The sequence below is a fragment of the Rhinolophus sinicus genome, chromosome 1, assembly GCF_057876585.1.
Source record: "Rhinolophus sinicus isolate RSI-liver-muscle chromosome 1, RSI-T2T, whole genome shotgun sequence".
Classification (NCBI taxonomy): domain Eukaryota; kingdom Metazoa; phylum Chordata; class Mammalia; order Chiroptera; family Rhinolophidae; genus Rhinolophus; species Rhinolophus sinicus.
Genome location: NC_142501.1, coordinates 116990556 through 117006142, shown reverse-complemented (window position 1 = coordinate 117006142; position 15587 = coordinate 116990556). Strand labels below are relative to the sequence as shown.

General features: G+C 44.0%; 1 protein-coding gene across 5 annotated transcripts in view; it reads left to right on the top strand.

The window, feature by feature from the left end:
• The first annotated feature begins 11223 nt into the window (after positions 1-11223).
• DCLRE1C (DNA cross-link repair 1C) overlaps positions 11224-15587 on the top strand; it is a 34015-nt gene continuing 29651 nt past the window's right edge. For 2 of the 5 annotated variants that reach the window (XM_088789001.1, XM_088789000.1), the window contains exons 1-2: positions 11224-11402; positions 14389-14440. In XM_088789001.1, the coding sequence (XP_088645127.1) occupies positions 11294-11402; positions 14389-14440 (161 nt within the window). In that variant the 5' untranslated portion in view covers positions 11224-11293. Of the gene's footprint in view, positions 11403-14388; positions 14441-15179; positions 15265-15587 lie in introns of all 5 variants that reach the window. The other 3 variants (XM_088789004.1, XM_088789003.1, XM_088789002.1) reach the window with 3 other exon arrangements.

The following is a 15587-nucleotide window of genomic DNA, read 5'->3' as shown; positions in this document are numbered from 1 at the left end:
ATGCTACAGGGCCGTAAATCTTACACAGACTGGGTGGGCCACAGGCAGTTCTAAAGGCCAGGCAAGTTCCACATTCTCAAAGACATCTGTGTAATAGACTTTTGCTACAGCTCCATGGAAATTAACTTACAAATGCATTTGGCCCAGCTAGCATAACTAGGGGTGTCATAATAAATAAGATGATCGGGCGGGCCCGGTGCCTCGCCCGGGTGGTTGGAGCCCGGTGCTCCTAACATTGAGGTCGCCAGGTCGAGTCCCACACAAGGGCCAGTGAGCTGCGCCCTCTACAGCTAAGACTGTGAACAACAGCTCTCCCTGCTGGCTGCTGCCGGCTGGCAACCATCGTGAGTGGCCATGGGTGGCCGAGTGCTGTGTGCTGCTGTGTGCTGCCAGCCCTAGGCTACTGTGTGCAATGGCTTGAACCAGAGTGGGTGGGGGAGGCGGAAGAAAGGGGGAAAAACAAGTTTGAAAAAAAATAAGATGATAGATAAAATGTTCAGTTCTAAAAGTACTGAGCATTCAGTGCACTGTGCCATTGTAATCACACTGTACATTGTGCAACTCGGAAATTTATGAGATCTGGCGCGATCCTTGCTCACTCAGACATAACATGTGTGCCTGTGTGCCCACTGGTAAATCTCATTTGAGGCTGCTATAAGCTCACACATCCATCATTAAACAATGTTGCAATTTCTCTGTTGTGTACTCTAACTGAGCTGACTTTCTTATGTTTATTCAGATAGTTGAATCTTGTTTGATTTGCCCAACTGGTCTCTGTACATGGCTCCTTTCAGCAATCTAAGTCTATTATTAACATTTTCAGTATGGTGGTTATGCAGCTGGGTGGCAACAGTGGGACTGAGGCAACAACTCTGAGACTTACCATGGCTACATCTCTGAGGGGAAAGTTCTGGCATGATGGAGGGCGGGAGAGTGAACCTGCGATGCCTAGCTTTGCTGCTTTGCTGACCCTTTATGATGTGAGGTGACAAAAACCTTAACACAAGTGATGTAAAGTAAAAATTTTCAGTGAAGAATAGTAATGTGCCATTCACTTTCAAAGGTCTGGCCATCTGGGTTAAAACTAATAACAACTTCCAGTGGCTGAGTAATTCCTAGACCCAGTGACGAGGGACTCATTAAAACTTGGGGAGTGATAGGAAGTGGAGGTAGAGAACAAAGGTTACAATCAACATACAGCTTTGTACCACATTAAGCGTTGTATGATGGGCTGGGGTAGTCAGTAGCTGTTTGAAGAAGGAGGTGAGTTTGAACCTATTTCTTAAAGAAAAGGCATACCGAGGGAGGAGGGCATTGCAAGGAGGGCATTATGACAAAAAGGGCTGAAGAAATAGAAGAGCCCCTACTATGTTCTAGGGAAATTATTTGTTCATTTATGTATTTATATCTTGTTGCAAAAAGGCTTTGTGGCAAATTATTGGAATATTAGATTGGGAACGAATTGTATAGGGCCTTGCATTTTAGGCCATAGCATTTCTTTATTATTCCATGAAGAATGAAGAGTGTCAATCAGAATTGTGTTTGATCAATTTCCATTTTTAGCAAAGTGAAGAATTATGATTGGATGTGAAGAGTGTGTGTGTGTGTGTGTGTGTGTGTGTGTATGCAGATGCTCAAGATTAATTTCTAAGGATCACCCTTAAGAAGGATGAACATCTTTTCAGTCTATACCACAAGTAAGGCAAAATTATTTATGTGCATCTAAAGCAAAACTGTTTCATTTTATGCTGTATCTTGTGCGAGTTATAAATAGCTGTATATAAAAGCAAAGGTTGGAGAGAGTGGGTATAAGTGGGCTGCAGACCAACAGCATGATGTCACACACGTGAGTCTACTTAAGGGCACCTAAGCAGGGCAAAGGGATCTCAGGGAACTATACTAAGGGACAACCAAGAGAACACACTTTCCTAAACTATTCTTATATTCCACTGTTCTTATCCAATTGGTACTCCCTAAATCTTTTGTTCCTCAGAAGCAAGCAATTGGCATGGATGTGTAATTTCATTATTGTTTTCCAGAAGCTCAAATTCAGACAGCATACATGAAGAGTTCAATTATAAAACCATTGACACGCCCAGGCAAGAGTAAATGAGGGGGGCCGGCCTGGTGGCTCAGGCGGTTAGAGCTCCGTGCTCCTAACTCCCAAGGCTGCCGGTTTGATTCCCACATGGGCCAGTGGGCTCTCAACCACAAGGTTGCCAGTTCAATTCCTCAAGTCCCACAAGGGATGGTGGGCAGCTCCTCCTGCAACTAAGATTGAGCATGGCACCTTGAGCTGAGCTGCCTCCCGGATGGCTCAGTTGGTTGGAGCGCATCCTCTCAGCCACAAGGTTGCCATTCGACTCCCTCAAGGGATGGTGGGCTGTGCCCCCTGCAACTAGCAACGGCAACTGTACCTGGAGCTGAGCTGCGCCCTCCACAACTAAGACTGAAAGGACAACAACTTGACTTGGAAAAAAGTCCTGGAAGTACACACTGTTCCCCAATAAAGTCCTGTTCCCCTTCCCCAATAAAATCTTAAAAAAAATAAATAAAAGAGTAAATGAGGGGGGAAAATTGGAAATAGAAAAAAGAAATACATGATATATCATGAAGGGTTGGCAGGAGCTGGCAACTGATTAGATGTGAGGGGAAATGCTACATTTACTAGAAGAGCAGAAAACATACTGCATTCAGTTGAACTACTGGAGAAATTTCCATTTTTCTCAGTAGAAATACACCTCTTCTAGTCACATCAGGAATTTCAAAACTTTGTTTTCCCCAAACAGCTAAAGGGAACGTGCATGCATTTCACCATAATACGAACTGTAGTGGCTGCTATATACTATATAGTAATGGTGCAAATTCCTTTTTTTTTTTTTTTTTCTCTCTTATAACTTACTTCCTACTTAATAAAAACACAGAATGTAACTAAAATTAGGAAAGGTCAATTTACAATTCCTTGATTATATATTTCAGTGATTCTTGGAAATTCAGTGGCAGTACTAATTCTGCTAGTAACATTCAGCACTTTAAAATTTAGTTGTTTCCTTACTGACAGTTGTGGCAAAAAAATCATTGAGATAAAATATGTTTAATCTCTATAATACTAACGTGTATCTGCAGAAACAGGAAATGGCAATGGCTGACTTTCCAGTTTGCAAGTCAAATTTTACTAAACAGTGTTAGGGTTTATATGGGTATTTAAAAAAAAAACCCAGCAGAACCAAATACTGGACAACCTAAGGCTCTTACATACTCTAATCTAACATAGAAGCCTTTGATCCAGTCACCGTCTCAAACTCTTTTTTGCAAAAACCCTTTTCACTCTGAAAAGTGCTTTTACTTTTAGTGATATTAAAACCCCAAGAGCATTATTAGTATGCCTAACTTCCATTTCTTTCCTCGTTTTGTTTCTCCTGTTCCTAGACACAGCAAGATGGGGTGGAGGAGCCTGTTAACTAGCATGTAACCTTGGTCAAGGCAGTGGATATTCCTGGGCCTCAGTTTCCTGACCTGTGAAAATGTCTCATTGGGCTGTCTCTAGAGTCCTCACACTTCCCTTCCCCAAGTTTTTGGGTGTTCAGTTGAAAAATCAAAATGGGTTCCCAAAATAGGCCTTTGTGCTAATTTTCATCTGTGCAGCACAAAGCCAGTCCATTCTGGCCCGCACAACTAACATGTTTTCTCAGGTCCCTCAAACTTTTTTCTGCCGGAAATCACCAGTTGTGCCTGTAAGGTAAAGCCTGCCTAGAGAAGGCTGAGACGGAGAAGGTATTCTAAAAACGGAAGACCCAATGATTGGCCCACCACCCACCAGAGGAACTCAGAAAGGACCACGGCCCCTAAAGCCGAAGGGAGCAAGGGAGGGCCGGGTGACTCCTGGAGAGTCAGACTCTGAAACTCAAGAGGGACCAAATAAAGACCTACCCTAAAAGTGAGGGAGGTAACATCAAAACACAAGCCAGCAGGACAAATCTTTGAACCGCAAAGCCACACAGGAGCAGAAGTGACAGAACCTGGGTTTCTGGGCCAGGGCGGCCAGGGCGGCCAGTGTCCGGCCCTTCAGCATCCTGTCCACCCACCCCCAGTCCAGGTCTCCGGGGTTACCCCAGCTCAGCCAACCTGGAGAGGCTGGGGCGCCCTGCCCGGGAGCTCGCAGGAGAGCGCGGAGATGCTCTTATTCTTCACTAGGGATCCCGGGGCTGGGCGGTGAGAGGCCAACTGTCTCCCTCGGAGACCTTTCCGTCTCCTAGCAACGTGTGGTTCCGCTGAAGCGCCCAGCTCAGGTTTGGCCCGGTGAGCCGGCCTGTACGCTCGTGAGCGAGGATTGGGCGGGGCTGCGGGCTCAGTAGGATTAAGAATCGCAGTTGATGCCGGGTGACAGGCATCTTTGCAAGGGCTTGTCCCTAAGAAGAGGTAGAGTGTGAAAAGTGTTATTTGCTGCGTCTTCAATCTCAGAATTTCCTAAAAAAGTGGATCAGGAAACAGAGACCATTGGCAATTCTGATCCCTGAGAGTAAACATCTCCCATCTGTCCCACCTCTCTTCTCATTTTGTTGGGATTAAATGAACCAATCTGCATAGGGTTGAGTATAATGCCTGACAATTAGTAAACCGATAATAAACGACATCTACAGCTTTATTTATTCTAACATTACCTTCATTATTATATTTAAAATGATCTGTTTACTTACAACTCCCAAATTTATTTCCTCAGATTTCCAGATTTCTCTCTCAAATCTAGACTTGTATATCCAACATCCACTTGGTTTTGCAAAACAACCCTTCTCCAAACGCTGCCCCTAAGCTGCTCCCCCTAAGCTGCCCCTTCCACAGTCTTCCCTTTCAGTGAGATGGCCCCCAGAGCCCACTCTTTGTCTTACGTCCATATCCATCCACCAGCAAAACCTGCCGCCACCCAAGTCCAGGCCACCCTAATTTTACCCCCTCTGGTTATTGCAATAGCCCCCAACAGGTCTCTCTTGTCCCCCATAGTCTATTCTCAACACAACAATCAGTGCGATCCGTTTAAAACTTAAATCAGATAAGGCGTCTCCGCTTATAATCTTGCAACGGCTCCGCATCTTACACAGTGAAAACCAGAGTCTTTACAATGCCAACAGAGCCTTATAAAATGTGCACATACACCCTCTTTCCTTGCTCTGCAGCCCTGGCTCACTCTGTTCCAGCCACACTGGTCTCCTGGCTGTTCTTGGCCTCGCTTCCACATGGGGGCCTTATTTGTAGCTGTTGCCTCTTCCTGGAATGGTCTTCCGCCAGTTAGCCCTTTGCCTAACTTCCTCGTCTTCAAGTCTGTTAATATCTCAGCTTGCTCATCCTCCTTCTTCTATCTCGCTCCTTCATCATGCTCCCTTCCCCCTTACTATGTCCTAGGGTTTCTTTTTTCTGTAGCACTTATCACCTTCTAATATACTATTTAAACTGCATATTTCCTAATTTTATCATTTATCTTCTGTGAGAATTTAATTCTATAAAGACAGAGCTCTTGTTAACTAAACTCCTAGAACAGTGCCTAGCACACAGTAGGTGCTAAAACAATCTATCACAAGTGAATATGTTTCACCACCACCACCACCACCATCCCCACCAGTGCCTCTGTGACACTGCGGGAGTAGGACAACATAGTCGCTAGGAGCATGGCATCTGTCGCATGACCTTGGATTTAATTCTGGGGTCAAAACTAGCAGCATGACCCTGTACAAGTTACTTAATCAGTGTTTCCTTAACTATGAAATGAAGACAAAAATCTGTACCTGTCTGATGGAGTTGTGAGGATGAAATAGTAAGTACAAACCATGTAGGGCAGCATCTGAACTATGTCAATGATAGGTTAGTTCCACTAGAATATGTACACATTACCACATGGGTTTTTCTCTGCTTTGCTCACTGCTGTATCTTTAGTGTCTAGAACAGTATCTGACACATGGTAGATGGTCAGGGACTACCTGTTGAGTGAATAAGTGAATCCACACCATCACATTTCCTGGAGTATTACAGCAGCTTCCCACTCAGACTCCCTGTCTCAGACTGCCTGGGTGTCTTTCTAAATTCAAATCCAGTGGTTCTCAAATTTTAGGATCTATCAGAATCTCCTGAAGGGTATGTGAATACACATTTAGCCCCCCCGCCCCCAACTTTCTGATTTAGTAGATCTGGACCGGGATAGAGAATTTCCATTTGTAACAGGTTCCCATCACTGTTGGTGATGCTCTTCCAGGGTCCACACTTTGAGAGATACTGTTCTAATCTCACGTGTCACTCCCTTGTTTCAAACCACCCAGGCTTCCGACTGCTGCTCAGATTAAAGTTTAAACTCTTTGGCTTGGTGTACAGGCCCTCATGAACTGGTCCCTTCTTAGCTGGTTTAGCCTTAGACTTCCCCTGTTAAGCCCTTTTTGAGCACAACACTTTGGTTAAAAGGAACTATTTGCAGTGGCCAGACGGAATAAAAGTTCATTCCAGGGACTTCCGCTGTTCTTGGGCCTGGAAGTTGAATGCACATTCACCTTCTCTGCTTAGATTTTCTGATAGCCCCTTTCTCCTTGCAGGACTGAGATCTGTCCTTGGTTGCCTGCCACATTACACCCTGAGCACACAACACTGGAGCACTGTAAAACCTCTTTTCTTCCATGGGTTTCTCTTTCTGCCAGACTGTGGACTCTTGGTATGCCAAGATTCCTTTATTACTTCCAGGTTCAAGTACAGTGCCTGGCACTTAGTATATGCCTAGTAAATAATAATAGCTAATATTTATTGAACACTTACCATTTTCAAGGGCTTTGGGTATCCTTCCTTCCTTCCTTCCTTCCTTCCTTCCTTCCTTCCTTCCTTCCTTCCTTCTTTTGGAATAATAATGCTTTCTAAGTAGTTAGAGGGTTGGTGGTAGGATGTGAGAAGAGGTAAAAGTGATGGAGAGATATATGTAACTAACAAAAAATAGGCATACGTACGCTGTGATTTTTTTAAACCACCTTCTAATATGCGAGTTAGCCACCTATGTCTTCTTAATCAATCAATTCCTATAGAAAAGGGGTGTCCTTACCAATTTGTTTACTTTGTCCCCATTCTCCCATAGACTCTCCAAACCTTTTTTTTTTTTTACAAATCTATTGATCTATAACTGAAGTACTATAAACAGCACATATTTAAAAGCAGATAATTCGGTAAGTTTGGCATGCCTGTGAAACCATCACCACAATCAAGTTAATGAACTTGTTTTCTTGTGCCCCTGACAACTGTGATTTGCTTTCTGTCACTTTTGATCATCTCACATTTTCTATAATGTTATATAAATGGAATAATACAATATGTATACTTTTTTTGTCTAGCTTCTTTTACTCAGCGTAATTATTTTGAGATTCATCCATGTTGTTGTGTTGTATCAGTTACTCATTCCTTTCCCACACAATTTTATTGAGCTATAGTTCACACATAACATTGTAGTAGTTTAAGGCGTACAACATAATGACTTGATATATGTATACATGGCGAAATCAGCACCACAGTAAGTTTAGTTAACATCCATCACCACATATAGTGACAATTTTGTTTTCTTGTGATGAGAACACTTAAGATCTACTCTCTCAGCAACTTTCAAATATACAGTACAATATTGTAAACCATAGATCCAGGCTGTACATTAGAGCCCCAGAACTTATTCGTCTTATAACTGGAAGTTAGTACCTTTTGACCACCTTCACCCATTTCTCCTACCCCCAACCCCCCACCTCTGGCAACCACCAATCTGTTCTCTGGGGAGACTGTATTGTTACCTCTGTTTTACAGATTAGAAAACTGAGTCATGGAGAGTTCATTTAACCAAGATCACACAAATAGTGTTTCCGATGAGACTATAACCAGGCCTTCCAAAGTCCAGTGACTAGATTCTTAGTCCTTGAGCTATTCTATTTTGGAATGTTAACTGGAATGAATCCAGTCATTTCTCTGCTAGTTCTAAACCAAATATCCTCTTGGTTTCTTCCAAAACTGAAATCAGAAAGAAAAAAAAATCCCAAAACTGAAGAAACCTGTCTGCAGTCAAATCTTATAAATTAGTACATTTAAAAATCATTAACCTTATGGTTAACATAGCACCTAGTTTTTATTTAAAAAACTTGAAATACATGTTGGCTATATTATTTTACACTGTTTTTTGTTATGGGTTAAATTGTGTTCCCCTTGAGGCCACCGCTCCAATCCATGTGTTAAAGTCCTAATCCTCATACCTCAGAATATGACCTTACTTGGAAATAGGGTTGTTGTATATGTAATTAGTTAAGGTGAGGTCCTACTGGAATAGGGTGGGCGCCTAACCCTTATTCTAATGACTAGTGTCCCTTAGTGAGGGGACGCTTGGACACAGGCACTGTTACGGACTGAGTGGAGCTCCCCTATGATTCATACGTTGAAGCCCTCACCTCTAATGTGACGATGTTTGGATAGAGGGCCTTTAAAGAGGTAATTAAGGTTAAGTAATATCTTAATGGTATGGCTCTAATTCAATAGGACTGATAGGTCCTTGTAAGAGGAAGAGATATCAGGGATGTGAGCCCTGTGAAGACACAGCAGGAAGCTAGTTATCTGAAGCCAAGGGGAGAGAAACCAAATTTGCTGACATCTTGGTCTCTGACTTTCAGCCTCTAGAACTGTGAGAAAAGAAATTTCTGTGGTTTAAGCCACCTGGGTTACGGTGTCTCTTCCTCAGTCCTGCTGAGACAGAATAAATCTAGGACTTAGAAGTTCAAAGAGTTGTGCAATTTCTGAAAGAGAGAGATGCCCCCCACCCTGCACCCCCGGGAATGAGGAAACAGAGCCTTAGCTGATGTTGACCATAGTAACAGTTTTCTTTGCTACCATCCTCTTGGGACTCTGTATCCAGAACACTGTGCTTCTTCTGAAAATCTCTTTGATTTGTATCTTGCAGACGCCAAAGGCTAGTTTATGATTGTCTTCTTCTAGAAGGGCCAAATATATGGCTCCCATCTTCCAAGAGAGCACGTGGGCATGTCTGTGGGCTGTGCTTACCCATCTTCACCATTTTCTATCCCCTCTCTCCCCTTTATGCCAACTCTCTCACAATTCTCTTTAATCTTTTATACTACATCCACTTTGGAAAGAAGAGAGGACAAACCAATGGACAAATAAATAAAAATATGAGCATTATCTTGACCTGCCTTGCCAGGAGCTCCAAATTCTGTCAGAGGTAGACACACCGGAGTCTCCAGCTGCTAGGCTCATTGCAGAATTTGTCTTTAGGTGTAGACAGCCTAGCCACAGCAATAGCTCTCTTTTATTCTATGACAAGTCATCTTATACTGAATCAAATGTCTTGGCAGTAGTATACTAGCAGAGTGCTTTACTCAAATCAGTGATTACAGTGTCTGTACCTCTTCCACTCCACCACCACCACCACCACCATTATTTTCCTTCTCCTTCCTTCTCCTCCCACTCCTTAAAAAAATTTTTTTTCATGAGAATCTGTATTTCAATAGAACTCTGAGTACCATGGCTGCAGGAACATGCTGATATTCTCTGAGGGTGGCATTTGGTTCCTGATTCCCCTGGTCAGACTCATTGTGCCTGGATTTATTCCTGCATTACTTTGTGTCTCCGTGGAAGCATTCATTTTGTATGTTCTGCAAATGTGTTGTCTCCGAATAGACTGAAAACTACTTGATGGCACATTTTAGTTACCTATGTAACCACTGCAAGGCTTGTCACCTTGCTTCAGAATAAAGCGGGTCCTCAAAAGTGTTTGAGTTGTTTGTGATTAACATTGTGGCGTCTAAGGAGCCTTGCTAGGAAGGGACCCAATAAATGCCACTGTGGCTATTTGATGAATCTTGATACTTCAAACCTTTTCATAAAGTTGCTTTGGTGCTTAGAAAATTCCAGACCTGGGAGGGTCGGTTAGCTCAGTTTGGTAAGAGCACCGCACTCTTAACAACAAGACTGCCAGTTCCATTCCCACATGGGCCACTGTGAGTTGTGCCCTCCACAACTAGATCGAAACAACTACTTGACTTGGAGCTGATGGGTCCTGGAAAAACACACGTAAAATAAATAAAAGTTAAAAAAAAAAAATCCCAGACCTTTCTCCCATCACCCTACCACTTGTTTTTCTTTTATACATCCTTCTAACTTGCAAAAATGATAGCTCAAAAGTGTGGGTTGGAGGGAGGCTAGCAGCTAATCTAATCTATCCTTAGGTTCTGATCTGCTCTAAGATCATTATGGGGGCAGAGTCCCAGAGAGCAGTTTCCAGGCTCTCGGCCTCATGTGGAAAGGTGCTGGCTCGGTTATTAGATGGCCATCAGCTGTAATCAGATGGCCATCAGCTGTTACCGGTTAGCCATTAGCCACTGATATAACTGCTGTGGCTACTCTAGCAAGCGCGGATTGCAGTTAGCAAGTGAAGTTGGTTGGCAGAGAAGCGCATAGTGTGGCGCCTGCTTCCTGTGTCTCCAACTCAGCCACCAACAAGAATATAGTGGTACGGCTCCCCTATCTATGGCTCCGTGGGCGTTCCTTCTTGGCCTCACCATACCCTGCGTTCTTTTGCGGGGACCCAGACCAGAGACCCCACATGACACCCTGCATGACAACAATGCATATGAGTTGTGATGATCAGGGATTGTGTATTTACTCACTTTGTGGTTATAAATGGAAGCGGGAACTAAGTTACTGACTACCATGAGTCAGATACAATTTTTTCTCATACCACCCCATAAGGTAGACACTGAAGAAGAGAGGGGAAATTGAGCTCGGCTTTTAGGCTTTCAGTGGACAAGCAGGAAGAGGAACACAGTCTGACTTCAAGCGAAGCTCTGCATCCCTCTTACTATTCTTAGGTGGAGCCCCCTGCGGCGGGCGTTCAGTTTCCCTTCGTGCTACTGTTCTTGCATAGACACGGGAAACTCTTCACCAGAACCACAGCGTGCTGTGTCAAGGTTTCCGGCGGCAGGAGCCACACTCTTCCCAGATCCCACCCCAGATCCCACCCAGCCAGCTGCTCGCCCTTGATTCAGCAGCAGCCTCACGCCAGCGCAGCTCAGTTCCGGCATTTAACTAGCGGGTCACACGCGGGCAAACTGACCAGACACTACTCGGCACCGCCCCCTGCCGCAGGGCTCCTCTGATTGGACGGGGCTGCTCCCGGCTGGCCAATGGAGAGGCGGCAGCAGCTTCCCGGAAGTGGCGGCGAGGTCAGGAAATAACCTGAGCTTCCGAGACTAGTTTGGGGGCTGCTCTGTCGGCGTTGGCCAGCGCTATGAGTTCCTTCCAGGGACAGATGGCTGAGTATCCAAATATATCCATAGATCGCTTCGACAGGGAGAACCTGAAGGCCCGCGCCTACTTCCTGTCCCACTGCCATAAGGGTGAGTGAGCGCGGGCGCCGCTCGCTACCTCGGCGAGGAGGCTTCACCGGTTCTGGCGGGGAAGTTGCCCAGGGGTCTGGAGAGGAGGAAGGCTGGGGATCGGGATGCTGGAACGCGGGAGTGTGGGCTTCGGGAGGCCAGGGGAGAGAGTAGCAACTGCACCTTGTCCCAATCTGCCTCTTCAGCCTCTCTGAGGCTTTATCTGTACAACTGCCAGTTGCGCGCAAAACGGGCAGTGGCATCAGGCACCATTACGAGGTTCTTCTGGAAACTCTCCGAGCAGCTAATAGTCAGAGGATGGTGAGGATTATTTAGTTCTTCCCACATCCTCGCTACTGTGGTATTAGGTTGGTCTAAAAGTAATTGCGGTTTAAAAAAGGCAAAAACCGCGTTACTTTTGCACAAACCTAATATAAAGGAGACTGTTATCAGATGAAGTTATGCTGTGCCCTCCAAGCATTAGCAAGCAGACACACTCACACGCACTCTGAAATTAAACAGCCTGTCTGTAAACTTGACAGTACAAGCTCCCCCTCCTTTTAGATGTTTTGTCCACATCCAATAGGAAAGGTTCGTTTTAGTCTGGAGACAGGATGTGGCTCACCTTGGAGACGGCCAAGTCAAGTAGCCAGAATCCTCCCATTTCACAGATGGATATAGTTAGGGAATCAGCCTGAAGCTTCAACCCTAATGATACGGCTTTGAAGCTAGACGCTCCAGCCTCTCACTAGAAGACTAAGATTTCACAGCTGGATACCGGTTAGGGATTCCGACTGAAGTGTCATCCCAGTGATAATGGCCTTGAGGCTATCTAGCCTCAAGGTGGGTCAGGGTGGGTCTCTAACACATTTTAGCCAATCTCCAGAGCTGGAGTACCACTAACTTCACAACCATTGTCGTTTTTAACATATTTTATGCTAATAAGTCACTAACTTTACCAATGAAAACAATTTTTATATTCATTATGCTAATTAATTAGCATTGATCAGACATGAAGATAAACTGAAGCACTATGGTAGCTGCTTGTAGGCCTGTGGGCTTCCAGAGTAGCTTGAGTAGGGTGCTCCCATCCACTCTTGAATTAGAGCATAAGAAACATATGCACATACATATCACAAGGTGTAATTTTAAATTAAATTACAGATATCAAACACTGGCCTTCCCCGCGGGGTTAGTGTGAACCAACTGTTGTCTTGTGTGTGGAATCAATCACTTTCAGCTGGTGTAAATTGTTGAGGTTCTCTGCTGTGGGGAGATGCTTCTGCTTTCTTGCGCAAGCCCACCAGTTCTCTCCCTTCAATGAGGAAAATCTGAAGCTCCTCTCAATTTGTTAAATAGCACGTTGAGGGTTTTTCCGCTTGTTGTTGAGAATACCATTTTGGGAGGGGGGGGGTCTTGTTTTTCTTTGAGAATCTGCTGCTTGATGAGGATGGCCGTTTTTACTTTTTGGATATACTATGGATATAAGATATAACATACGTTAAATCCTTAACCCCAATGTGACTGTATTCAGAGATAGGGCATTTAGGAAGTAATTAAGATGAAATGATGTCATAAGGGTGGGGTCCTAATTCGATAGGGCTTAGAAGAAGAGGTTTCTCTTTTCACACACACACACCTAGGTAGGAAAAGGTCAAGTAGGTCTGCAAGCCAGGAGGAGACGTCTCACCAGAATCCAAGTGTGAGAAATGTTTTTGCTGTTTAAGCCCCCCAGTCTGTGGTATTCTGTTATGACAGCCCAAGCTATTACAGAATATGTGATAAAATCTATGGACTCTTTTTGCTACAAAAAAATGCACATAAACATGTTAAGATCACATTTTGGTAGAATTTGGGGTGGCCCTACTTGGTGCTGGTTTATGGACCATGTGGAACGCATTGTCGTGCTTGGAATCGGGTAAGGTTTACTAAGCATCAATGAGGAGAACGAGAGGTGACCCCTGCCTGAAAAAGTCGCCCAGGGTTGGGGAGGACCCTTTCAAGGGACAACTTACGTTATTTATTCTGGTGAAGGAAAAAGAAAAAGGCCCTGGGAAGGAGTTTCTGGGTGCAGTTCTAGAAGCACAAAGTCAACTCACTCCAGTTCTCCTAGCCTCCAGTCATGAAGGGGTCTGGGGTGCTGGGTGGGGTACCCAGGCTGCTGTCTGCTGACTTAGTTTCAGACTATGGGGCAGAGTCCTGATTCTGCCTCCTTTTGCCATGGCACAAACTCTCTGGAAACCCCGGTTACTGAGAGTCCTGCCCTAGGGTGTATCCATGGGCACTAAGAGCCTGGGCTCTGAATGACTGGATTTGATGCATCCTCTGAAGGGGCAGGTGGACTGTCCTTTGGAGGCACCTGTCCAGGTAGACCTGCCCCCTGAGCTGTGGCGACTGACCACTGGAGTCAAGGGTCGTCGCATGTAAACTGAGGGCATGTGTGGGTGGTAATTAGAATAATTAGAATTGATGTAAACAATTTAGAAGTGTTTGGTCATTGTTCTCTAGGCCTTTACGTAGTAGTGATTCAGAATGTAAAAGAACGCCCTCTTTATTTAATGTACTATTTGGTTTAAATGTTACCTGTCTTGAAATGTCATCTTTTTCTGTCTGTTATTTGGAGGGCTGTGGAGCAAGCCTGTGTGGATAGGAACAGAAATTGCTGGAAGCAGTTCCGAGTGAGATCCTCATCACTTATGCTTCTGTGGCTACTCAGGGTAGTTTAGATTCTGCCCTAAGATGCAAGGGATTGTTGTCCTTTTAAATGACTCCTGATGGCTCAGAGATGGTCAGCTTTTAGAGGTTCATGTTCTATTTTCAGATGGATTCTTCACTTGGGGAAGAAACAGCCAATCATCCACACGAATCAATTCCCTTATAAAAGTGAGCCTGTTACATATTTTCTCATAAAAGGAAGTTTAAAAAGAGCAGACAACTGAGTGTTCTTGGGCTAAGTGAGCCTCTGAAAAAATAATGTGTTTATGATTTTTGATTCTTTTGTTTTTAGATCACATGAAAGGATTAAGAGCCCCGGCTTTGCAAAGAAGATTGGAGTGCAGGTAATTTATTTTGCTACTAATTTGTGTGTGTATATCTTTAAGTAACCATTTCATTGAGCTATAACATCCATACAGAAGAGTGCATACATCATAAGGGTACAGTCTGATCAACTTTTACAAGTGAACACATTCGTGGGGCTTCTCCCCAGATCAAGAAATAGAACAGGGCCAGTATCCCTGTCCCACACATAACCTCTATTCTGACTTATGTCATCATGGTTTAGCTCTGGCTTTTGAGGTTTATATAAATAGAATCACACTGAATAGACTCTTCTCTTTGTTTTCTTTCATTTAAAGTTATATTTGTATGATTTATCTGTGCTAATGGGTGTGGCGACAGTTTGTTTTCATTAAGTGTGTGTGTGTGTGTAAATGATTGTTCCATTATAAAAAATCATATAATATTGTTGGATCTTTCCTGAAAACTGAACTATTATATTCTTTTCCTGAAGCCATTGCCCAAATCTAAATTCCAAATTCCCAAGATGTATATTTGGAAAGGGTCTCATGGACTTTTGACTTTTGAACCTATGGATGTTAGGCTAAGTGCTATCTGCTAAGTGATAGCAATAGTCTGTGTTGTTGATAATGCTCGTTAATACTTATTGAGTACTTCTCTATATGCCGGGCACTACATATTTATTAGTTTAGCAGTTTCTTTGAGTGCCTGGGATGACATCCTCATTAGAGCTTCTTAATAACCGTCTGAATAGATACTATTATTATTTCTATTTTACAGATGAGGAAACTGAGGAACCAGAGAGGTTAAATTAGTTGCCCAAGGTCATACAGCCAGTAGGTGGCAGGACCAGGATTTCAACCAGGTCTGTCTGATTTTAGAGCCTGTGTATTAGTTATCTACTGCTGCATAACGAATTACCCCAAAACTTAGTGACTTAAACCAACAGTAACCATGCATTCTCTGTCTTGGATGCTGTGGATCAGGAATTCAGACCAGCACAGTGGGGTGGCTGGTGTCTGCCTGACAGGCATCATCTGGGGCTGACATCTGAAGGCTTGTTCATTCAATGTCTGACACCCTGACTGAGACGACTCAAACAGCTGGGGCTCCCTGGGCATCAGTGTCTCAAAAAAATCTCTTCAGCATGATGGTTTCAGGATAGGTGGACTTCTTAAAATGGAAACT